Source organism: Engystomops pustulosus, chromosome 11 (genome assembly GCF_040894005.1).
Source record: "Engystomops pustulosus chromosome 11, aEngPut4.maternal, whole genome shotgun sequence".
In the NCBI taxonomy this organism is placed as follows: Eukaryota; Metazoa; Chordata; class Amphibia; order Anura; family Leptodactylidae; genus Engystomops; species Engystomops pustulosus.
This window is the reverse complement of record NC_092421.1, coordinates 9,348,774-9,374,894: the sequence shown is the minus strand read 5'-3', so window position 1 is coordinate 9,374,894 and position 26,121 is coordinate 9,348,774. Positions and strand designations below refer to the sequence as shown.

Below are 26,121 nucleotides of genomic sequence, written 5' to 3'. Positions count from 1 at the left end.
GCACCTAATAAGTGAACCACAGGGCCCAGGGCCATAGCAGATCAATTTCAGGTGTATTTTGCTCAATTGTAAACTCTCCCCTATACCCTTCAGCCTTCGGTGGAGGAAAGAGAGTCTGACTTTCTGGTCTCGTGTTCTCTCTTAAAGCTCTCGATAGACGTCCTGGGCTCCCTTAATGAACCCTGAAGAAAGAGAAGTTAATGAGTTACCGAATGGTTAAGCCCCGGGACCAGATTGATTGACATTTATATTATCAATTGCTTCTACAGGTCCTGCTGCTTCCCTACATGGGTCGCTTGTTTAATGCATTGTTAGAGGGGGAATCTGTTCCATCCACTTCTTTTCCTACATAACTTTAATATCCAACTCGAATAAAGATGCGTTGGAATGTGGAAACTACAGGGAAATCACACTCTAGTAAGATCTATGGCTAATCAGTTCGGTGGACCTTCTGATAGCCAATTATAGATTTCATTTTTCCAATTGCCTTCCAGAAGGTCCACAATAGACCTGGGCTATGAAATATTTGGGAGCGAATATGAACATGACTTTTTCCAGATCACATTCGCTTAAATGTTACTGTATTAGGCTGCAGATTGTTCGCACCAAAATCCGTACGGAATCCACAACATGTGCAGACAGTCTTAAAAAAAACCTGAATCTTTTGGATGGCCTGCAGAGGAAGTTGCCATGTCGTTTTGGACTGATCTGTAATGGTCAGCAAGGGTCATGGAGAAGAGCAAAGTTATGTATGAAGAAAAGGTAACCATGTTTAAAGGACATCTATCACCAGGATAGAGGATTGTAAACCAAGCACACTGATATACTGGTGTGTGTTCCCTCTGGCAGGATCTGCACTTCATTTAGCTTCTAATGTCCTATTTGTTACAAAAAAAAAGGCTTTTAAAATTGTGAGCCTAAAGGGGCTCCGTAGGTGTTAATGGAGTATGGATGCCCTCAGCCTCATTGCATCATTTTTAAAGCCTTTTTTTTTTTTTTTCTTCAAAACCAGGGCATAAGAAGCTTAAATAAAAGTGGATCCTGCCCACGGAGACACACACCAGTATGTCAGTGTGCCTGGTTTACAATCCTTCATCCTGGTGGTAGATGTCCGTTAAGCTGCTTTACGTCGTGTGCATATCTGTGTTCTGTTCTGTCAGCGGAACAAAAAAAAAAACTCAACCAGATGAGTTATAACTCGTATATATTTTTCTTTTCCTGATGACGGGTTCCCTAGAATAAGAAAAGGAAGATGCAAACTTTCGCCTATATCATAATGGAAAGGGAAATGGAATCTGGCGACAGCAGGCGGATTCAGAAGAGTAGATACAGTATGGTTGGTGTACGTTAATGCAGATGTTGCAGAACCAGCAATTTAAAGTGTCCATTGAGTGTGCACACCAATTTATTTAGCAGTTTCATCATTCTCATTATCAATTCTCCACTTCCAATTGGTCGACTTAAAGGGGTATTCCGGGAATATCAACGTCTGACACAAAAACCCATGATGATATAAATAAATGAATATAACAATACTCAATGTCATTAGTCACAAAACAGAGCTTAAATAGTTTGATTTTATGATTCACAACATTTTATGTCCTCTCTAAAGTAGGTGGAGTTATCACCAAGATGGCCGCCACTGGAAACTATAAGTCCCATGATCCTTTAGTTCTCAGTAACTCCTCCTACCTCTCAGGCTCTGCTCCCAGTGATGATGTAACCATAGTAATGATGTGTAACTGCCATCACCAAAACACTGACCATACTGGATGCACTGCAACCAACCGACTACAGCCAAACATAGTAGTGATCACATGACCTGCCCAGGCAGGTGCAGGCCATGTGATGTGGACATGTGACCAGCGGCCATCTTCTGTTCTGCGACGGACCGCGCGGAGGAAATTAATGGACTGATTAAAGGGCCAGTAGCATTTTAATTCTTCATTACAGTCTATGTCAGCAGCATTTTTCTGCTAAGGGGAGCAACATTTTAAATAACAACTAATTACATATTAGCTTATATTTTGAGTGCCCACTTGTATATGAATTATGCTGATTCCTGGAATACCCCTTTAAAGTAATTCCATTTTTTAAAACCGTCATAGAAAGTGAACAACGTGTTTGGTGATGTCTTGTGGATTCTTCATAGAGGGAATTCTAGAACCGAAAAATAAAAAAATGTAGAAAATATTTGATCGACAAGACAATAATGTCCACCAACCCCCCTCTCTAACTCCATTCCTGCCATATAACCCCAAAAAGAAATGGCAATTTCCTTATGCCTGTCCTGTCCTCTACCATGGGTCTGTGTGGGAGGGCTTCTGCCTCCATGGAGAACTTCAGCCTTCCCCTGTTCTCACCAGGCTGCCGTTTGCATATATACACAACTTCCTGTCTCTCTCATTCAGTTGGTGGTGTCCCCCACTGTCTCTCTCACAGTCCATCTCACTGACAAAGGGGGAGGGAGCAGGATGAGTCATAACTCTCCTGTTACAGCTCCTCCTATTCATCAGAGCTCAGACAAGTAAACAAAGATCCACAAAGGGTTTGCAGACAGCACTAAACTAAGTAGCAGGACTTGATTGCTGAAACATTTACAGATTCTTATTAAGGAAGTAAAGGCACATGGGCAACCTATATAAAAGCGTGGCCAACCCCTTTAATACAACCATTGCCCCACGCTCATAGTTTTTCCACATCTAGATCCTCTGGCCACTAGGAAAAGGCAGGAACTATTGTCCAGATGATTTAGTAGGGTTCAGGCTTATATTCCCAAAGCAAGGCGCAAAAAATACTTTCAGACAAACTGACAACGATATAATATCTAAAGGAAAGGCATTTTCCAAAAATGTGGCTTTAAGCATGGCCTTAAAATCAGCCGTCCAATGAAGCTTCCAGCATCTTCTGTATTAAACGTGTTTAACCCTATATATGTTTACTTTTACAACAATTTACTCAGCAATTTATGGCTCCCTGTCCTGCCATAGCTGTGTATCGTATTGGCGTCTTGAGGATACCAATACAATTGAAAGAGGAAATTTTGATGATCATTGTAGTTTGCCTCCAGGATCCCCTTGAACAGGAGGACACGAGTCACTTAACCAGTTTTGGCAGGTTCTGTGCTGGGTCATGGCCTGGGTGCTCAGAGAGATGGCTCCGGGTGCCACCTCTGGCTCCTGTGCTATAGATTTGCCACCACTGTCCTAGACCACAACAGACTCTCTGCAGCCTGATGCACCTTGTGCTGGGGCCTCATCTTCTAAGTACTTCTCTTGCATCTCAAGAAATCTGTTGAAATTCATAAATTGCATGAAAACATTAATTGATAGCCCTATTCTATCCCAAGATGAATTTTTTAAAAAAATTCTCAACATTTTTGCAGGGAACATATGGAATTTTCCATTGCTTCAAATATTTATATTAAGGATTTATATTTATTCTTCTTATAGAAGATGGAACTTAGATCCACTAACTTAGATAAATTATGTTCAAAGGTCTCTGGGCATGTTACCAGAGCCCTTCCTGTGCAGGAGCACTTCCCCCCCCCCCCCCCTCCTTCTGTGTGCTATCAACTTGACAACTTATTATCTTTGGATGCCAGTTTCTCCTGCACTAATCGCAGGAACAGACTAGGTCACTATCTATCAGACACAGCTGGAGACTCTAGGTTGAAAATAGAAGGTTTATTACCTCTTCTGCCTTCTCCTTTCCGCACTGCATCCTGCTGAATTATCAGAAGTAGCGATGTGCGGTGAGTAGCAGGGTCTGATTAGACCCAGTACAGCTCTGAGCTGGCATCAACCCTCACAGGGGGTCGTTTCCTCTTGTAACTTGGGCATCTATAAGTGAATTTATTTTCTTTTTTTAAGTTTTTTTTAAGGAAAGAAAAAAAAACACGAAATATTAACAAATATATAGTGTATATATATAGTATATACTTGAGTATAAGCTGAGGCACTTAATTTTAACACAAAAACCTGGGAAAATCAATTGACTCGAGTATAAGCCTAGAGTGGGAAATGCATTGGTGGTCACAGCCTCCCCAGTATAAAGCCATCCAACACATCCCCCCCCAGTATATAGCCTGCAGCCCCCTTGTAATAAACGATGAAAAGGCAGCACACAAAGAAAAAATGTTGAAAAAAAAAAAGTGTTTTTTTTAATCCATAATAGGCAACGTTTCGGCTCTTACAAACCCGAGCCTTTCTCAAGTGAGGTTACAAAGGCAAGTGAATATATATATACTCTATCAGTACAAAACATCATCAGCAAACAATTAATACAAAAATCCATTATAATTTTGAATGTGCAGTGCTCAATCTATATCAGAATCAATAGTACATGACTTCAATGTGTTTTACATATACAGGCAGTCCCCAGGTTACATACAAGATAGGGTCTATAGGTTTGTTCTTAAGTTGAATTTGTATGTAAGTTGGAACTGTATATTTTATCTTTGTAATCCCAGCCGAACTGTGACATTTGGATTTTAAAAATGTTGGGTTTTTATAAGAATCAATATTAACACTAAATCTTCATTACAGACGCCTGTGATAACTGTTATAGCTGTTTATTGTAGCCCAAGGCTCAAGTACAATAAATTACCAATATCCAGAGGTCCGTTTGTAACTAGGGGTCGTATGTAAGTCGAGTGTTCTTAGGTAGGGGACTGCCTGTACATAAATAAATAATCCTGTTACTCCTATGTGTATAATAATTCAAAAACCATTAAAAAATCTCATTAGTGTGTATAAAGTGCAGGTGAGGATTAAAAACTTTACCGGGACACGGGTAGGTATACATATTTTCTGCACTATGATGTACTGAAGCCTGTACGTGGATCGGCGAGCACCTGCGCTCAGTTGGAAGCCTAGTGCTGCAAAAGGGGTGAGCTGGATTTGCACACAGTGCACACTTGTTTTTTGTTTGCATACAACGGTGTTTAACCTGCTAAATGCCACAGTCGGTATAACATTTAACTTTCCTGCTGTCGGTCCATATTTGGGGGTGCCAATCAAATAAACAACATATCTATGCCAGAATTTACTTACCCGTTCCTGTGCATTCCCCGAGGTGCGTTGTCCGACGAGAATGCCCATCTGCCGCGGGTCCCTAAGATCGTGTGCCCGAGATCCTGCATGTGTCTCTTCCCCGCTCAGGTCCCCGGAGTTCACCTTCTTCTTCCTGGTGCATGTAAGTGCATTGTCTGTGTATAATGCGCTGTGCGGGGAGTCACTAAGATCCTGCACCCGATATCCTGCATGTGTCTCTTCCCCGCTCAGGTCCCTGGAGTTCACCTTCTTCTTCCTGGTGCATGTAAGTGCATTGTCCGTGTATAATGTGCTGTGCGGGGAGTCACTAAGATCGTGCAACCGATATCCTGCATGTGTCGCTTCCCCGCTCAGGTCCCCGGAGTTCACCTTCTTCTTCCTGGTGCATGTAAGTGCATTGTCCGTGTATAATGTGCTGTGCGGGGAGTCACTAAGATCCTGCGCCCGATATCCTGCATGTGTCACTTCCCCGCTCAGGTCCCCGGAGTTCACCTTCTTCTTCCCGGTGCATGTAAGTGCTTGGTTTTGCGACACAATTTAAATATGAAATCCCACACTAAGGCTACATTCACACTGCCGTTGCCCGCCCGTATCTTACCGTAGCACGGGGAGAGGAGGAGGAGGAGGTGAGCGGAGCTCACCCCCGCCCCTTTCCATAGGGAAACATGGGGCACGGTGCCATATTACGGGTAAAGATAGGACAGGTCCCGTAGGGCGCCGTGCGCCCATTGCCGTCTATGCCGTATACGTCCCCCATACTGTAGTGTGAATGTAGCCTTAGTCCGACGGTCCACTATGCTTCCCCCCCCCCCCCCCCAATTTGTGTCGCACGAAAGCCGGCGCCAAAATTCGATCGCGTGTGCCAAAAACCTCTGCCAAATGCGGCGCAAACCGGAAAATAAGCCCCAATGTGTTCTACAACCGCTGTAATTTGCTGTGGCAAGCGTAAATAAGGGTTTGTGAATACATTACAACTTTACCCAGACATTACAAAAGATTCCACCAGAACAATCCTAAAAATGTAACATTTATCGGCATTGACTGCAATTATCTTGGATCAAGGGGAGGCAACATGAGTAAAAAATAATCGCAATTGGAATCTAAGTGGATTTATCGTCTCGGCACCGTGGCATTGAGGGGGTTGGATGAATCACTGGGTCATTCTGTAGTCATAAGTATTTATAATATCTTCTTTAAAGTGTGTAGTATCAATTTTTTTTTAATCTGATTTTACTACCGTTTGTGTCTTTTATATACTTTCGTTAGATTGGGAAACCTAGGGTTAGCCCAGATGGGGTCTGAAAAATAGGGGAAAAAAATTATAATAATAAAACCTAAAGTTCAAATTGCCCCCCTTTCCATAGAACTTATCTAAAAAATGAAAGCTAATTTTTTTGGTCTCTATGACAATTGGGTTTTAAAAATGTTGGGTTGCCATAAGAGCCAGGATTAACAATAAATCTTCATTACAGATACATTTTGATAACTTTTGCGGCTGTTTATTTTAACCTGGGGCTAAAATAAATTACCAAAATCCAGAGGTCCGTTTGTAACTAGGGGTCGTCTGTAAGTCAGGTGTTCTTAAGTAGGGGACCGCCTGTAACAGTTATTCCCAACTCTGAAATCACCTCACCTCGCTCGGCTTTTCAGATAGATAAAATGTCTTTTGATTCTTTGCCTTCTATATTTTCATAAATGGAGTCGGGTAAATTCACGTCGCCCGGGCTTTTCTCTAGAAACAAAATAAATAAAAGCTTTACTTATCAGCACCGAGAAAAATGGACTGTATGCTGGACAGATTTCATGCACCGACCACAAGGCAGAGGACTATATTGATATATGATGCAAGGAGTCCCTGCTGCTCCGTGGATCCATAGATCTGAAGTATAATCATGAGAACAGTACAGAAATGGGAAAGGGAGGACTCCTTGTCAGGGCCGGCGCCGGCACAGGGCATACCGGGGCAAGTGCCGGGGCCAACATAAGGCTGTACATAGGGAATCCATAGGGCGGAGTAGATGTATGTAACGAATCCACAGTGTGTGAGGGGGCTGTACATACATTTGATTACATAGTCTTAGTGATACCTTACCGATGGGTCTTTGCTACTTACCATTGTCAAAAACACCTCTCCTTGAAGACCACCAAAGACCATTCTTCACACCTGAGGGGAAAATGGCAGTCAACAATCGGAAATAAAAAGGGGCAATAGAATAAAATGTTTAATCCTTCAACTTGTAAACTTGTTAATATCCAAAAATATGGGACTGGTGTATTTTTGCATATTGTTTTGCAACTTTTTTTGTGCGACTCAATAGCAAATCACGTGCAACCACAAAGTAGGAAAAAGAAGATAAATCACCCCATTGGGTAAGGAAAGTATTCCGACCCTTTAACATCTTTCACTCTTTGTTTCATAGCAGCCAATTGGTCAGATGAAAATTGCCTGGTATTGAAGGGTTTAACTTACATGTTGTCAATTTCCTTCTTGAGATGGTTCTACTCCTTCATTGGAGTCCATCAGAATTTAATTAAACTGCTAGGACTTGATTAGGAAAGGCGCACACCTGTCTATATAACACCCCACATCTCACAGTGCATGTTAGTGCACATGAGAATCATGAGGTCTAAGGAGCAGAATTGTGGCAATTCACAGATCTGGCCAAGGTTACAAAAGAATATCTGCAGCACTCAAGGTTCCTTAGAGCATAGTGGCTTCCATAATCCTTAAATGGAAGAAGTTTGGGACAACTAGAACTTTTACTCGACCTGGCCATCCAGCCAAACTAAGCAATCATGGGTGAAGCGTCTTGGTGTGAGAGGTTAAGAAGAACCGCAAGATCACTGTGACTGAGTCAACTATCATTGCAGCCTCCACATGAAGGACTCCCAGACTATGCAAAATAAGATTCTCTGCTCTGATGGGAAAAAGATGGAACTTTTTGGTGTTAATTCTAAGTGGTGGAGAAAACCGAGCGCCGCTCATCACCTGCCAAATGCAATCCCAGCAGTGACACATGGGGGGCAGCATTGGGCTATGGGGGGGGCAGGACCACCGGGTGTAATGGAAGGAAAGATGAATGAGGCCAAGAAAACAGAAATGTAGATAGAGATATCCTAGATAGAGATAGAGATATCCTGGATGAGAACCTCTGCCAGATACTCTGGACCTCAGACTGGGCCGAACCTTCCAACAAGACACCGACCCTAAGCTCAGAGCTAAAATACCACAGCAGAGGCTTCAGAACATCTCTGTGACCATTCCTGACCGACCCAACCAGAGCCCAATGGAGCATCTCTGGAGAGCCCTGAAAATGTCTCCATCAAAACTGTAAGGAAGAAGACTCGTGGATGCACTTGCCCCAAAACTGCTTCTACTCAATACGAAGCGAAGGGGCTGAACACTTATGACCATGTGATATTTCCTTTTTTTCTTCTTGATTAATTAACAAAAATATCTACATTTCTGTTTTCTGCACAATAATGAGCAAAAAACTACTTTTTTATCTCACCAATTCGCTGCACTGAAACAAAGAGTGAAAAATGTAAAGGGGTCTGAATACTTTCTGTACCCACTGCATGTGTACATGAAATATGTACCGTATATACTCAAGTATAAGCCGAGGCCACTAATTTTACCACAAAACCCGGGAAAACATATTGACTCAAGTATGAGCCGAGGGTGGGAAATGGTCACAGGCTCCCCATTATATAGCCTGCCGGACCCTGCCCCATAGTGTATAGCCAGCACCTGCCCCCCAGTATATAGCCTGCCCCCTGGCCCATAGTATATAGCCAGCACCTGCCCCCCAGTATATAGCCTGCCAGCCCATATCCCCCAGTATATAGCCAGCCCTTATCCCCCAGTATATAGCCAGCCCCCTGGCCCATAGTATATAGCCAGCATCTGCCCCCCAGTATATAGCCTGCCAGCCCATATCCCCTAGTACAGTGATTTTCAACCTGTGTGCCGCGGCACACTAGTGTGCCGCGACACATGGTTGAGTGTGCCGCGGGGAGCCCCTGTGCACGCCTCCTGCTGGTTGTGAAGGGCGGCATTTTCAGCTAGGACGTGTCACTGTACAATGTGCCGACACGTCCTGGCTGCCTGTGACTGCAGGAGGAGAGCCCCCCCCCCCCCATCATACCTCTCCTAGCCGGCTCCCAGAGGCGTAACAACAGGGGGCCTGAATGGGCGCCCGCCCATCTAATCCGGGGGCGCCGCGCCAGACCTGCCTTCTTCATCTGCGACAGCCTCCCCAAGTCATCTGTGGCCGGGCCCGCCCTTCACATGTGCAGCCGCCCACCCATTTGATCTTCGGCTGGGCCCGCCCTTCACATCAGCGGCTGCCCGGCCTCTCCGTTCCGCGGCCAGGCCCACCTGTTCCTGTCGTGCGCGCTCGTTCCCTCTGCGGCCTGGTCTGCTATAGCTATACATCTGCAGCCGCCGCCCCCTCCATCCCGGGCTGCTGCCCGTCCTCATTCGTGGCAGGTCGGCGCGCTAATCCCATAGGCCGCCGGCCACTCTGCTTTTCCACCTATAGCCGCCGGCCACTGCTCATCCGCGGCGCGCAGCACCCGTTCCAGCCGCGGACGTTAGGCCCGCCCATCCCATCCGCCGCCGCCAAGTCTTTCTCATCTGTGGCCCAACGTTGCCAGCACACTGCCAGCAAATGTATGTACTTTTTATATTTTTAGGGTGTATATATAAATCTGTATATGCATGCTGCATGAGTGTATATACTGTAGAAGTGTGAATATATATGTGTTTATGCTGTCTATTTGTGTATATACTGTATGTGTGTAACTCAGCTCTACTACACCTGACCGACTCAGACTTCTACTACACCTGACCGACTTAGCTCTACTACACCTGACCGACTCAGCTTTACTACACCTGACCGACTGAGCTCTACTACACCTGACCGACTCAGCTCTACTACACCTGACCGACTCAGACTTCTACTACACCTGACCGACTCAGCCCTACTACACCTGACCGACTCAGCTCTACTACACCTGACCGACTCAGACTTCTACTACACCTGACCGACTCAGCCCTACTACACCTGACCGACTCAGCTCTACTACACCTGACCGACTCAGCTCTACTACACCTGACCGACTCAGACTTCTACTACACCTGACCGACTCAGCCCTACTACACCTGACCGACTCAGCTCTACTACACCTGACCGACTCAGCTCTACTACACCTGACCGACTCAGCCCTACTACACCTGACCGACTCAGCTCTACTACACCTGACCGACTCAGCTCTACTACACCTGACTGACTCAGACTTCTACTACACCTGACCGACTCAGACTTCTACTACACCTGACCGACTCAGCCCTACTACACCTGACCGACTCAGCTCTACTACACCTGACCGACTCAGCTCTACTACACCTGACCGACTCAGCTCTACTACACCTGACCGACTCAGCTCTACTACACCTGACCGACTCAGACTTCTACTACACCTGACCGACTCAGACTTCTACTACACCTGACCGACTCAGCCCTACTACAGCTGACCGACTCAGCTCTACTACACCTGACCGACTCAGACTTCTACTACACCTGACCGACTCAGACTTCTACTACACCTGACCGACTCAGACTTCTACTACACCTGACCGACTCAGACTTCTACTACACCTGACCGACTCAGCTCTACTACACCTGACCGACTCAGCCCTACTACAGCTGACCGACTCAGCTCTACTACACCTGACCGACTCAGACTTCTACTACACCTGACCGACTCAGACTTCTACTACACCTGACCGACTCAGCTCTACTACACCTGACCGACTCAGCCCTACTACACCTGACCGACTCAGCCCTACTACACCTGACCGACTCAGCTCTACTACACCTGACCGACTCAGACTTCTACTACACCTGACCGACTCAGACTTCTACTACACCTGACCGACTCAGCCCTACTACAGCTGACCGACTCAGCTCTACTACACCTGACCGACTCAGACTTCTACTACACCTGACCGACTCAGCCCTACTACACCTGACCGACTCAGACTTCTACTACACCTGACCGACTCAGCCCTACTACAGCTGACCGACTCAGCTCTACTACACCTGACCGACTCAGACTTCTACTACACCTGACCGACTCCGCCCTACTACACCTGACCGACTCAGCTCTACTACACCTGACCGACTCGGCCCTACTGCATCTATATATTGTCCTAACCATTTTGCCACAAATAATAATAAAAAGCAATCATTTGGATGTACGATCTCTAAAAGGGTGGAAACATCATCTTATACAGCAAAAAAGCTCCATAAGTATGAAATGGTCCTACATATATATTAGAATATTTGGAATCTCCCTGATTTTATTGACCCAAAGATTAAAGGGGAGATATAATTTGGGGTGCACAGCGACAGCTGTAAAACAGCCCACAAGAAAATGTCGCAATTCTTGTGTCAGTTGTTCTGCAAATGAAATTTATTTCCACTTTTCCAGTACACAGCATGGAATATCAAATGCTGCCGCTACCAAGTATAATTTGTACTGCAGATAAGGCTGTGTTCACAATGCATTTTCTCTATTGTAATGATACGATAAGAGAATTCACAATGTCTTTCTGAAGTTCGCCTCAGGCAGCAGAAAGGCTAGGTACACCCCTGGCCGCACCCCCGTGTTTTGGCCCCCATACTTACCTACAAGCCCCATCTTCTGTAGCTCCTGCACCGCGCAGCCCATGTCACGTGACTGACGCGACCTCCCTTTAATTAGTAAAGGGAGGCCGCTAGGGGCTCTTGATTAGTAAAGGGAGGCCGCTAGGGGCTTTTAATTAGTAAAGGGAGGCCGCTAGGGGCTTTTAATTAGTAAAGGGAGGCCGCTAGGGGCTTTTGATTAGTAAATGGAGGCCGCTAGGGGTTTTTTATTAGTAAAGGGAGGCCTTTTATGACTGTTTTAGTGTCATTTTGTGCTATTTTGGTTGGTGGTGTGCCCCAGGATTTTATAAGTATAAAAAGTGTGCCGCGGCTCAAAAAAGGTTGAAAATCACTGCCCTAGTATATAGCCAGTCCTTATCCCCCAGTATATAGCCTGCCGTACCCTGCCCCATAGTATATAGCCAGCACCTGCCCCCCAGTATATAGCCTGCCAGCCCATATCCCCCAGTATATAGCCAGCCCCCTGGCCCATAGTATATAGCCAGCACCTGCCCCCCAGTATATAGCCTGCCCCCTGGCCCATAGTATATAGCCAGCACCTGCCCCCCAGTATATAGCCTGCCAGCCCATATCCCCCAGTATATAGCCAGCCCTTATCCCCCAGTATATAGCCAGCCCCCTGGCCCATAGTATATAGCCAGCACCTGCCCCCCAGTATATAGCCTGCCAGCCTATATCCCCCAGTATATAGCCAGCCCTTATCCCCCAGTATATAGCCAGCCCCCTGGCCCATAGTATATAGCCAGCATCTGCCCCCCAGTATATAGCCTGCCAGCCCATAACCCCCAGTATATAGCCAGCCCTTATCCCCCAGTATATAGCCTGCCGTACCCTGCCCCATAGTATATAGCCAGCACCTGCCCCCCAGTATATGGCCTGACAGCCCATATCCCCCAGTATATAGCCAGCCCCCTGGCCCATAGTATATAGCCAGCACCTGCCCCCCAGTATATAGCCTGCCGGACCCTGCCCCATAGTGTATAGCCAGCACCTGCCCCCAGTATATAGCCTGCCAGCCCATATCCCCCAGTATATAGCCAGCCCTTATCCCCCAGTATATAGCCTGCCGTACCCTGCCCCATAGTATATAGCCAGCACCTGCCCCCCAGTATATAGCCTGCCAGCCCATATCCCCCAGTATATAGCCAGCCCCCTGGCCCCCAGTATATAGCCTGCCGGACCCTGCCCCATAGTGTATAGCCAGCACCTGCCCCCCAGTATATAGCCTGCCACCCATATCCCCCAGTATATAGCCAGCCCATATCCCCCAGTATATTGCCAGCCCATATCCCCCAGTATATAGCCTGCCGTACCCTGCCCCATAGTATATAGCCAGCACCTTCCCCCCCCAGTATATAGCCTGCCAGCCCATATCCCCCAGTATATAGCCAGCAGTGGGGGAAGTCGGTAAGGTGAGTTTTGATATATTTTTTTACTCTAGTATAAGCTGAGATTGGGTTTTCCGCACATTTTTTTGTGCTGAAAAACTAGGCTTATACTCGAGTATATTGGTACATATTAATGGGTTTGTATATTTCAGCATGTCTAAGCTTGTAATTTTAGTAAGTAGATGATTTGTTTGTGCAAAGGTCATATAGGATCATTATGGTATTACCGTATATAAGTTTCTGTCACGATTTAACATTATTTGAAGAGAACCTGCCACCTCACTCATTTCTGATAAACCCTAAGTAATATTTTTCTTTTTCTCATTATTCATATCCAATTTCATCTCTTCCATGTAATATTTAGTGCAGGATTCTTGTAAAAATCCACTTTTATTCCTTCTATGTCAATGGCTGCTCTGCAGTGAAGCCACCGCCCTTCAACGTGACATCATTCTCTCCAGCTTTTCAACATTTACACAAGGTCGGTGTGCCTTTTATTTCACTACTTGTTCTACTATCCGTGGCTGACTTCACCAGTGCACCACACATGTGCAACGTAATTTCGTAGCGTAGGTTCTGTTTTCAGCTTCTTCTAGCCGGCTGTTGCTATATTGGCTATTCTGGGGTCACTTACTATATTGGATACTAAGGTGGCATAATTCTCCTCTACTCCATGGGAGCAGGAGACCAGTAATGAGTTTGTGTTAAGAAAGTGAAGGTGTTCCTGAAGTGAGGAACCTAAGATTTCTGTGTTGCTAAATCTGCAGAGACAAGTTGTGGCTGGAAGAAGCTGACATGGCAGCCAGATAGAAAAAGAAAATTAAACTCCTTCAGTTATAGATGTCATTTATGAGTCTCCATATTTATAGTAAATGCTGGTATTACCCATGAGCTCACAATTCTCCAGCATCTCCCCTGTGCAGTGACACTCTGCTATCTAAATTTGGTTCTGTCCCCTGTATCTATGTTGTAAACTTTGTTCTGGTCCTGTATGATATATGTAGAAATCTTGGTTCTGGTCCTGTATCTATATAGTAACATTGTTTCTGGCCCTGTATCTATGTAGCAATCTTGTTTCTCATGCTGTTTCCATGTGGTTAGTTTGGTTCATTATCTATATAGTAATAGTAATTTTCTTACTGGCCACGTAAATATGTAATAATCTTGGTTCTGGTACCATTTCTATGTATTTAGCTTGGCATTTATTTAGCAAGCTTAGTTCTGAAGTAGTATCTAAGATCTGTTGTAAGTTTGGTTTTGGCACAGTCATTATGTTATGGTTTATCTACAACATTACATGTTTTTATACAGTTGAAGGGAACCTGTCACCAGGGACCTAATTTTCACTTAACACAGAAGCTCATTACAGCTGTATTGTAAATATGCTTTTCTGCTTTCTCTAAGCATTTGCATTACAGTGTACAGAATCCTCTGTGAAGTCCAAGGGGTTGAGCTTTGGTTTGGATGCATTTAAAAGAACAACATGTGACCTTTGTGCTCCTGTACAGCTCCTTCCTCCACCACTGATGTCAGCTCACCAGGCTGTGACCTCTGTGATGGAGCAGGAGGGAGGAGCTCTACAGGAGCACAAAGGTGGGGGTTTGAGAACTGAGGAGTCTGCAGCACAGACAAGTCACGTGTTGTTTTTTGAAATGCAGCCAAACCAAAGCCCAACCCCTGGGACTACACAGAGGATTCTGTCAGGGTTCAAGATAATTTATAACACACAATTATACTGTAATGCAAATGTTTACAAAAGGCAGAAAGGCAAATTTGTATTGCAGGTGTGAGGGGCTTCTGTAACCTGTCTTTAGTGAAAATGAGGCCCCTGGTGACAGGTTCCCTTTAATGTCAGATCATCTAAAAACTTCAGGCTGTTAGGGAGGTCACTATGCAGTTTGGAGAAGTGCTATTGCATGTGAGATACAGACACACGGCAGATAACATGTGATCAGTACAAGGGGAGCGCCCCTAAGCCAGAAGTCTGATAGAGAAGAGGCTGCAATGTGGAAATTGTGATTAATAAATACATGAAAAAGCTCATTGGAAAAAACTGCAAGTGCCTCTTATTTTACTACCAGAACCTAGCACCACATGTGTTTATTGGATATAGGATTACATTTTTAATATTATTTGTATTATTCTTATTTATTATATAAATGATGCAGAAGCCTACCCATCCACTGGAACTTCATACAGCAGCCAACAATGCAAACACATAGTAGGGCAAATCCAAGGGACAGCGTCACCACCAGATGGAGGTTGGGATTTCTTGAGTGGGTAGTGACTAAGGAAGAGATAACAAGTCATCCTCTGATGAGACAGAGTACAAGCCATAAAGGGTTATTCTCATAGGGTCATTTACATTCAATTTAAAGGGGTGGTCCCATTACAGCAAATGAATCTTATTGTTTGTATTATAAAATGTTATACAGCTTTCCAATATACTTTCTGTATCAATTCCTCATAGTCTTCTAGATCTCTGCTTGCTGTCCTGCTATAGAAAGCTTCATTGTTTATTTCCAGTGGACAGAAATCTGACCCCGGTCACACAGGTGCACGGCTCGTTATATCACACAGCTCTGATTACTCTCTATGATATAACGAGCCGTGCGCCTGTGTGACATCACATGGCCCGGGATATAACGAGCCGTGCACCTGTGTGACATCACATAACCAGGGATATAACGAGCCGTGCGCCTGTGTGACATCACATGACCAGGGATATAACGAGCCATGCACCTGTGTGACATCACATGACCAGGGATATAACGAGCCGTGCGCCTGTGTGACATCACATGGCCCGGGATATAACGAGCCGTGCACCTGTGTGACATCACATGGCCGGGGATATAACGAGCCGTGCACCTGTGTGACATCACATGGCCCGGGATATAACGAGCCGTGCACCTGTGTGACATCACATGGCCTGGGATATAACGAGCCGTGCGCCTGTGTGACATCACATGGCCCGGGATATAATTAGCCGTGCACCTGTGTGACATCACATGGCCCGGGATATAAGGAGCCGTGCACCTGTGTGACATCACATGGCCCGGGATATAATTAGCTGTGCGCCTGTGTGACATCACATGGCCCGGGATATAATTAGCCGTGCACCTGTGTGACATCACATGACCAGGGATATAACGAGCCGTGCGCCTGTGTGACATCACATGGCCCGGGATATAACGAGCCGTGCACCTGTGTGACATCACATGGCCCGGGATATAACGAGCCGTGCACCTGTGTGACATCACATGGCCAGGGATATAACGAGCCGTGCACCTGTGTGACATCACATGACCAGGGATATAACGAGCCGTGCACCTGTGTGACATCACATGACCAGGGATATGTGCAAAAGCCATAAAACAAATACAGCGAAACCTCTCCAGAACATCATCCGTTTGAGAAGTTTACCTAAAAGACTGAGCCGACCATCACCATGTCCAGGCCAAGAGCACCTTTTGTGCAAATATTTCTGTAATATAATAATAATTCTTTATTTATATAGCGCACACAGATTACGCAGCGCTGCACAGAGTTTGTCACATCGGTCCCTGTCCCCATGGGGCTCACAATCTAATCATACTACCACTATGTTTTGGAGTGTGGGAGGAAACCGGAGTACCCGGAGGAAACCCACACAAACACGGAGAGAACATACAAACTCTTTGCAGATGTTGACTGGGATTTGAACCCAGGACCCCGGCGCTATTTAATCAATCTCTACACTACAAATTCTGGCTTAAAAAGTTGCTAAAGTGTTGGGACTTTATTGAGCTGATTTTTCCACCAAAATGTTGACACCATTCAGTCCATCAATGAAATGTCGGTGGGAAAGTAGTGGTGGTGAGTCTCTCTAGTCGTCTTTACACCACACGTATTAAATGGGAGATTTTTTAAAAGTTTCAAAAAGTGTGGAAAACCAATGACAATGAGCAGGTGGAAAGTAACGAAAAATTTTAGGAAAGAAATATTATAATTATTGCAGCGCCAAATGTATGATACATTGATGGAAATTACACGGTTAGGCTGCATTCACACACATGTATGGGGGACGTATATACAGCCGACATATATTCGGCCGATATACGACCCCCATACACTTCTATGGGCTCACGGCCCTGTACGGGAGCAGTAGGGTGCAGCACACGTGCGGCACTGTACCGCTCCGTAGCCCGGGAGAAGATAGGACATGTCCTATCTTTTCCCGTATTACGGCGCCGTGTGCCATATGTTCCTATGGAGAGGGGCGGGGGTGAGCGGCACTCACCTCCTCCTCCTCTCCCCGCGCTGCCGTGTGCCCGCCGTGCTACGGTGCGGCCGGCACATGGCAGTGTGCATGTAGCCTTCGGCTATATTCACACTGACGTATGGGGGACGTATATACGGCCGATATACGTCCCCCATAGGCAGCAATGGGCGCACGGCACAGCACACGTGCGGCACCGTACCGTTCCGTACCCAGAAAAAGATAGGACCTGTCCTATCTTTATCCGTAGTACGGCCCCGTGCGCCATTAATTCCTATGGAGAGGGGCGGGGGGTGAGCGGCGCTCACCTCCTCCTCCTCTCCCCGTGCACTGCCGTTGCACGCTACGGTACGGTACGGGGCGGGCAATGGCAGTGTGAATATAGCCTTACAGTTTCCAGAAATACTGATGTGATAAATTTCCCTCCTCTCTCCTTGTGACCCCAAAGTGTGACAGAAGACCAGAAGGAGCAGGAGATATGAATGGAACATCAGGGTCAATAAAAAACTTCGAGAATCAAACTAGAAGAGAGAGACCATGTCACGTTCTACAAGGTGCCAAGTATACATGACAGTGGTACTGAGTTCACTACAATAGCAGAAATTGGAACACTCCTCAAGTTAAGGATTTTCGGATTCCAGAGCTTTAAGAGAACCTGTTTCCGGGTTTTATCCCACAGGTAGGAGATGAAATGTTGTTTCCCTCTTTTACGTGTAATCTAACCGTTTTGCCTATAAAATTCTCCCCCAGTCAGGCATATATGACATGTTCTATATCCTGCCATGTTACAGGGCCGGCAGCTCTCGCTTCTCTATGGAGGGATGAGCAGCACTCACTCTTCCTCTCTCTCCTGCGCGCTGGTCGAGCATATGTTTATCTGAATGAAGCCTAAGGTTGGGAGAGGAGCCACACTGGGTACAGCCATTCAGAATGAGACATGGGAGGAACGTGAAAGGTCACCACGAGGGGGACCATCTACAGTAGGGTTAATAATAATAATAATAATTCTTTATTTATATAGCGCCTACAGATTACACAGCGCTGCACAAATTGGTCCCTGTCCCCATGGGGCTCACAATCTAAGCAACCTACCAGTATGTTTTGGAGTGTGGGAGGAAACCGGAGGAACATACAAACTCTTTGCAGAAGGGCTACCCACTCAGCCACCGTGCTGCCCTGGAGGGTTATGTATATTGGGACTGGGACGACCTGTGTATATTATAAGGACTATTTCATGGATAAAATTGAACTAATATTTCCTTCATCTACACCAGTGATTTTCAACCTTTTTTGAGCCGCGGCACACTTTTTATACTTAGAAAATCCTGGGGCACACCACCAACCAAAATAGCACAAAATGACACTAAAACAGTCATAAAAGGCCTCCCTTTACTAATAAAAACCTCTAGCGGCCTCCCTTTACTAATTAAGAGCCCCTAGCGGCCTCCCTTTACTAATTAAAAGACCCTAGCGGCCTCCCTTTACTAATTAAAAGACCCTAGCGGCCTCCCTTTACTAATCAGAAGCCCCTGGCGGCCTCCCTTTACTAATTAAAAGACCCTAGCGGCCTCCCTTTACTAATCAGAAGCCCCTAGCGGCCTCCCTTTACTAATTAAAAGACCCTAGCGACCTCCCTTTACTAATAAAAACCTCTAGCGGCCTCCCTTTACTAATTAAGAGCCCCTAGCGGCCTCCCTTTACTAAATAAGAGCCCCTAGCGGTCTCCCTTTACTAATTAAGAGCCCCTAGCGGCCTCCCTTTACTAATTAAGAGCCCCTAGCGGCCTCCCTTTACTAATTAAGAGCCCCTAGAGGCCTCCCTTTACTAACTAAGAGCCCCTAGCGGCCTCCCTTTACTAATTAAGAGCTCCTAGCGGCCTCCCTTTACTAATTAAGAGCCCCTAGCGGCCTCCCTTTACTAATTAAGAGCCCCTAGCGGCCTCCCTTTACTAATTAAGAGCCCCTAGCGGCCTCCCTTTACTAATTAAGAGCCCCTAGCGGCCTCCCTTTACTAATTGAGAGCCCCTAGCGGCCTCCCTTTACTAATTAAGAGCCCCTAGAGGCCTCCCTTTACTAATTAAGAGCCCCTAGAGGCCTCCCTTTACTAATTAAGAGCCCCTAGCGGCCTCCCTTTACTAATTAAGAGCCCCTAGCGGCCTCCCTTTACTAATTAAGAGCCCCTAGAGGCCTCCCTTTACTAATTAAGAGCCCCTAGCGGCCTCCCTTTACTAATTAAGAGCCCCAGCGGCCTCCCTTTACTAATTAAGAGCCCCAACGGCCTCCCTTTACTGATTAAGAGCCCATAGAGGCCTCCCTTTACTAATTAAGAGCCCCTAGCGGCCTCCCTTTACTAATTAAGAGCCCCTAGCGGCCTCCCTTTACTAATTAAGAGCCCCTAGCGGCCTCCCTTTACTAATTAAGAGCCCCTAGCGGCCCCCCTTTACTAATTAAGAGCCCCTAGCGGCCTCCCTTTAATAATTAAGAGGCCCTAGAGCCCCCCTCCCTTTACTAATTAAAAGGCCCTAGAGGCCCCCCTTTACTAATTAGAAGGCCCTAGAGCCCCCCTACCTTTACTAATTAAAAGGCCCTAGCGGCCTCCCTTTACTAATTAAGAGCCCCAGCGGCCTCCCTTTACTAATTAAGAGCCCCTAGCGGCCTCCCTTTACTAATTAAAAGACCCTAGCAGCCTCCCTTTACTAATTAAGAGCCCCTAGCGGCCTCCCTTTACTAATTAAGAGCCCCTAGCGGCCTCCCTTTACTAATTAAGAGCCCCTAGCGGCCTCCCTTTACTAATTAAGAGCCACTAGCGGCCTCCCTTTAATAATTAAGAGCCCCTACAGGCCCCCCTTTAATAATTAAGAGCCCCTAGAGGCCCCCCTTTAATATTTAAGTGGCCCTAGAGGCCTCCCTTTAATAATTAAGAGCCCCTAGAGGCCCCCCTTTAATAATTAAGAGGCCCTAGAGCCCCCCTCCCTTTACTAATTAAAAGGCCCTAGATGCCCCCCTTTACTAATTAAAAGGCCCTAGATGCCCCCCTTTACTAATAAAAAAAGACCCTAGCTGCCTTCCCTATACAAATAATAACCCTATATACTTACCCTTGATGTCTTCTTCCGCATACCTTCACTCCTAATGGCGATCCGCCCACCTTCTGTAGCTCCTGCACCGCGCGCCTCTGGTCACGTGACTTACGCGACCTGACGTCAGGTCGCGTCAGTCACGTGACATGGGCCGCGCGGTGCAGGAGCTACAGAAGATGGGCGGATCGCCGACGCGGGGCTTGTAGGTAAGTATGGGGCAGAAACACGGGGGTGCAGCGGCAGCACTACACCGGGGCACCATAGTTCGGGGAACTTTCCCCGCGGCACACAGGTTGAAAATCACTGATCTAACACATCCTTCCGACCAGCCCTAACAGTCACAATCCATGGCTCTACACTCTCACCAGCCCAAAAAGTTTGCTACCTTGGTGTCATCTTTAACTCTGCCTTATCCTTTAACCTGAAGGATGTAATAGTAGTGTATGGATGACAGTGACTCCCTGACCTGTGCCATACTATAACGTCCCAAGACGGAATTGGTGCCAGAATCTGCAGGTGTCAGCTGTATATTACAGCGCACACCCCTATAACACCCGCTATCAGAGGTTCCTCCTATCACGGGTGTTAACCCTCTACACACCGTGGTCAAGCATGACCACAGCCCAGGGCTGCGTGAACTCCTCTTCCCATCATCCCCAGCCTCCAGAAAGGACCCAGCTGTAATGTACTGAGCACCCAATACATCTGTATTGCCGTGTGTTAACTCAATAAGAGCTTGTACAAGCCATCAGAGGATCACTTATTCAAGCCAACTATAAATAAAGTTTTTAATAAAAAATAAATCATTAAATACACCAAGTTCCAAATTATTATGCTAATGATATTTACATCTGATTTTCCTAAATGGTTTGACCGGAGTATAAATTGAATTTTATTGAACAAACCTCCCAATGACAAATCAAAATGAAAAAAAACTCAAAATGCACATATTCTGCACTGCAGAGTTTCAAAATATTATATAGGGTGTAAAAAAACTGAAAATAGTTTGAATATTTGTTGAATTAGCAGCATTAGGAGGGCACATTCCCTGAAATCAAAAGCTATTTCAATCCAAAACATCCTTAGGGTGAAGACACGCGTGGCGTTTTTAGGCCGTTTTTAGTTAGTGCGTTTTCAGATCGTAAAAAACGCACGTGTTTTTTGAAAACGCATGCGTTTTTTACGATCTGAAAACGCACTAACTAAAAACGGCCCAAAAACGGCCTAAAAACGCCACGTGTGTCTTCACCCTAAGAGGCTAAGTTACATGTAACATAGGACCTTCTGTGATATCCCCTGCACAATTCAGCCATTGAACTTGTGAGTTTTTGGAGAGTTTCTGCTTGAATTTCTATGCATGATGTCAGAATTACATTTTTCACTCCCAACCTTCAAAAATCTATAACTTTTTTATTTTTACTTGTAAGGAGCTGTGTGTGACGGCCTGTTTTCTGCGTAACAAATTGCACTTCATAGTGATGTATTTAATATTCCGTGCCGTGTACTGGGAAGCAGGAAAAAAATTCAAAATGCAGTGAAAATGGTGAAAAAACGCATTTGCGCCGTTTTCTTGTGGGCTTGGATTTTACAGCTTTCACTGTGCGCCCCAAATGACATGTCTACTTCATTCATTGGGTCGGTGGAATCAGGGTGGTAACAGATTTGTATAGGTTTTCTAATGTTTTCATACATTTACAAAAATTTAAACCTCCTGTACAAAAACAATTTCTTTGTTTTTGCCATCTTCTGGCGCCAATAACTTTTTTATACTTCGGTGCACGGAGCTGTGGGTGGTGTCATTTTTATGCAACTTTTGATGACGTTTTCAATGCTACCATTTTTAGGACTGTACGACCTTCTGATGACTTTTATAGAATTTTTAATATTTTTAAAAATGGCAAAAAAAGTGGTATTTTTGACTATTTTTGTCAAACACTTTCAGATCAGAAAATGCCAGAACCTTGGAAAGAAAAGGGTGAGCAGCACAAAGTAGGCATCAAAGGGGGAATCACAAATAATATTTTGGTAAAATCACCATAATTTTACAATTACGCTTTAAATTACAGATTAGGGCAGATACAGCGGGAGGAATCTACCATCAGATCTACTTCTGATGGTAGATTCCTCCCACTGTATCTGCCCTAATCTGATGGTAGATTTCTCATGGTAGGTTTCCTTTAACAAGCTCTGTCAACCAAGATATAAAGTTATGCCTCCAAAAAGATGGCGATTTTCTCTACATTAGTTTTTTTTTCATTAAAATTGTAAAAATATATTTTAAAAACTATAAAAATTAGGTATCGCTCTAATCGCATTGATCCATAGACTATAGATAACATATTGGGGCAGATTTACTTACCCGGTCCGTTCGCGATCCAGTGGCGAGTTCTCTGCGCTGGATTCGGGTCCGGCCGGGATTCATCAAGGTAGTTCCTCCGCCGTCCACCAGGTGGCGCTGCTGCGCTGAAAAGCATCTGAACGCGCTGGAGTTCACCGGGCCGCACCAAGTGAAGGTAAGCGCGTCCCAAGCGTTTTTTCCGAATCCGTCTGGTGCATGCCAGCGCCGATGCGCCACAGTCCGATCGCGTGCGCCAAAATCCCGGGGCAATTCAAGGAAAATTGGCGCAAATCGGAAATATTCGGGTAACACGTCGGGAAAACGCGAATCGGGCCCTTAGTAAATGACCCCCATTGTGTTTATGGTACGATGCACGGCTCAAAAAAAGTGCAAAAATCTGAAACCAGAATTGATGATTTCCTTTTCATCCAGACATTCAAAAGTTAATTGAATTTCCGGATATCTGAGGTTTTTGTTGTTTTAAATTTGAGTGGTCTGCTCAAAGAGTTCTCACTGCATGTGGCTATTAAGACAGTAGAGAGAGTAAACTCATACCTGTTGTACTGCAAAAGATCCACTGTCCATCCTTGTCGTAATTTGAGGTTGTTGAGCACCACAGCTGCTGATCAGATCTCCCCTCTGTGGTGCAGCTGTAGAACTGATTGTTCTCAAAGATGAAAGGGAATTTGCATTGTGCAATTATGGGTCTTTGCTCAGCACCTGTAAAGCAAACCGCACTGCTCAGGTCCAATGCCAACACTGGGGCACATTTACTTACCCGCCCACAGGAGTTCCCAAAATACAGAGTGTCCAACGATCAGGCACTCCGATTCACTAAGATCGTGCGTCCGATATCCTGCATGTGTGGCTTCCCCGTTCAGGTCCCCGGAGTTCACCACCTTCTTCCTGGTGCATGTAAGTGCATTGTCCGTGTATAATGCACTGTGCGGGGAGTCACTAAGATCGTGCGCCCGATATCCTGCATGTGTCGCTTCTCCGCTCAGGTCCCAGGAGTTCACCTTCTTCTTCCTGGTGCATGTAAGTGCATTGTCCGTGTATAATGTGCTGTGCAGGGAGTCACTAAGATCCTGCGCCCGATATCCTGCATGTGTCGCTTCCCCGCTCAGGTCCCCGGAGTTCACCTTCTTCTTCCCGGTGCATGTAAGTGCATTGTCTGTGTATAATGCGCTGTGTGGGGAGTCACTAAGATCGTGCCCCCGATATCCTGCATGTGTCACTTCCCCGCTCAGGTCCCCGGAGTTCACCTTCTTCTTCCCAGTGCATGTAAGTGCATTGTCTGTGTATAATGCGCTGTGTTGGGAGTCACTAAGATCATGCCCCCGATATCCTGCATGTGTCGCTTCCCCGCTCAGGTCCCCGGAGTTCACCTTCTTCTTCCTGGTGCATGTAAGTGCATTGTCCGTGTATAATGCGCTGTGCCGCGATTCACTAAGATCCTGCGCCCGATATCCTGCATGTGTCGCTTCCCCGATTAGGTCCCTGGAGTTCACCTTCTTCTTCCTGGTGCATGTAAGTGCATTGTCCGTGTATAATGCGCTGTGCGGGGAGTCACTAAGATCCTGCACCCGATATCCTGCATGTGTCACTTCCCCGCTCAGGTCCCCGGAGTTCACCTTCTTCTTCCTGGTGCATGTAAGTGCAATGTCCGTGTATAATGCGCTGTGCGGGGAGTCACTAAGATCGTACACCCGATATCCTGCATGTGTCGCTTCCCCGCTCAGGTCCCGGAGTTCACCTTCTTCTTCCTGTTGCATGTAAGTGCAATGTCTGTGTATAATGCGCTGTGCGGGGAGTCACTAAGATCGTGCATCCGATATCCTGCATGTGTCGCTTCCCCGATCAGGTCCCTGGAGTTCACCTTCTTCTTCCTGGTGCATGTAAGTGCATTGTCCGTGTATAATACGCTGTGCGGGGAGTCACTAAGATCCTGCGCCCGATATCCTGCATGTGTCGCTTCCCCGCTCAGGTCCCCGGAGTTCACCTTCTTCTTCCTGGTGTATGTAAGTGTATTGGATGCGACACAATTTGAATATTAAATCCCGTGCTCACGCCCCATGATTTCCTTCGCATGAAAGCCGGTGTAGCTGCGCCAAAACCCGATCACGTGGGACACAGTCCCCTGCTAAATGAGTGTTACAGCGAAAATTACTAAAATACACCGAAAGTGCGATCCGTGGGGACCCTTAGGGTGATGGCACACGTGGCGTTTTGAACCTGCATGCGTTTTTTTAACAAGTTTCAATTAAGATAATTGGTCAAACCTGTCAAAAACGGATGCGTTTTCAAAAAACGCATGCAATTTTTGACGGACTGCTTAAAAACGGGCCAAAAACGAGTTCAAAACGCCACGTGCGCCATCACCCTAAGTAGATAAACTTCAGGCCAGATTTGTGTGTTCAGGTTTGGCGTTCAGGTTTAGTTCAGGTTTGGCGTTCAGCTCAATCTGGAGAAGCTGCTGAGCTGCCAACCAACAGCAGCAGGATAATGATTGTTCCAAGGCATAATAAATAAGACATAAAATATCATATTATATTGTGCTAAAGTGCAGTGTGAGTGTAATAGTGTAATATGGTGAGGATAACACATTTTGATTTACAGCCCCGAGGTAGCTATGGCGCTGTGCGCCGCCGTGCGCGCGCGCGCCTCCATAGGAAGTGCCGGAGGCGTCACACGCTGGTTTAAAACACTAGCTAAGGTAAGCTCCGGCACCAGCTCACCCTGAGCTCACCCTGAGCTGGTGCCCGGTGTTTAAATCTAATACCTACCATCAGAAGTGGTAGGTTTCCTTTAAGTGCAAGAGACCATAAAGTCTTCAATTAATGCTAAAAAACATAATCATATATACAGGCAGTCCCTGGGTTACGTAGATAGGTTCTGCAAATTTGTTCTTAAGTTGAATTTGCATGTAAGTCGGAACTGTATATTTTATCATTGCAATCCCAGCCAGAACTTTTTTGGTCTCTACAACTATTGATTTTAAAAATGTTGGGTTGTCATAAGAACCAGGAGTAACAATAAAGCCTCATTACAGACGCCTGTGATATCTGTTACAGCTGATTATTGTAGCCTAGGACTAAAGTACAGTAACTTACCAACATCCAGAGGCCCGATTGTAACTAGGGGTCGTATGTAAGTCGGGTGTTCTTAAGTAGGGGACCGCCTGTACTACAGTAGCATAAAATAATGGCTTTATGTAAAATTGTTTACTATTTTTTCTTTTTTTGGCTTATTAATAAAGATTCACTTTTTATGACTATAAGAAATGTCTGT

At 45.8% G+C, this 26,121-nt stretch overlaps 1 protein-coding gene across 1 annotated transcript in view; it reads right to left on the bottom strand.

Annotated features, from left to right (window-relative positions):
* Positions 1-5,883: 5,883 nt before the first annotated feature.
* LOC140106449 (matrix metalloproteinase-9-like) overlaps positions 5,884-26,121 on the bottom strand; it is a 31,547-nt gene continuing 11,309 nt past the window's right edge. The window contains exons 5-8 of the mRNA XM_072130896.1: positions 23,386-23,550; positions 15,332-15,442; positions 7,168-7,218; positions 5,884-6,786 (exon numbers count right to left, since the gene is read on the bottom strand). Coding sequence (XP_071986997.1) covers positions 6,701-6,786; positions 7,168-7,218; positions 15,332-15,442; positions 23,386-23,550 — 413 coding nt within the window. The 3' untranslated portion in view covers positions 5,884-6,700. The remainder of the gene's footprint in view (positions 6,787-7,167; positions 7,219-15,331; positions 15,443-23,385; positions 23,551-26,121) is intronic.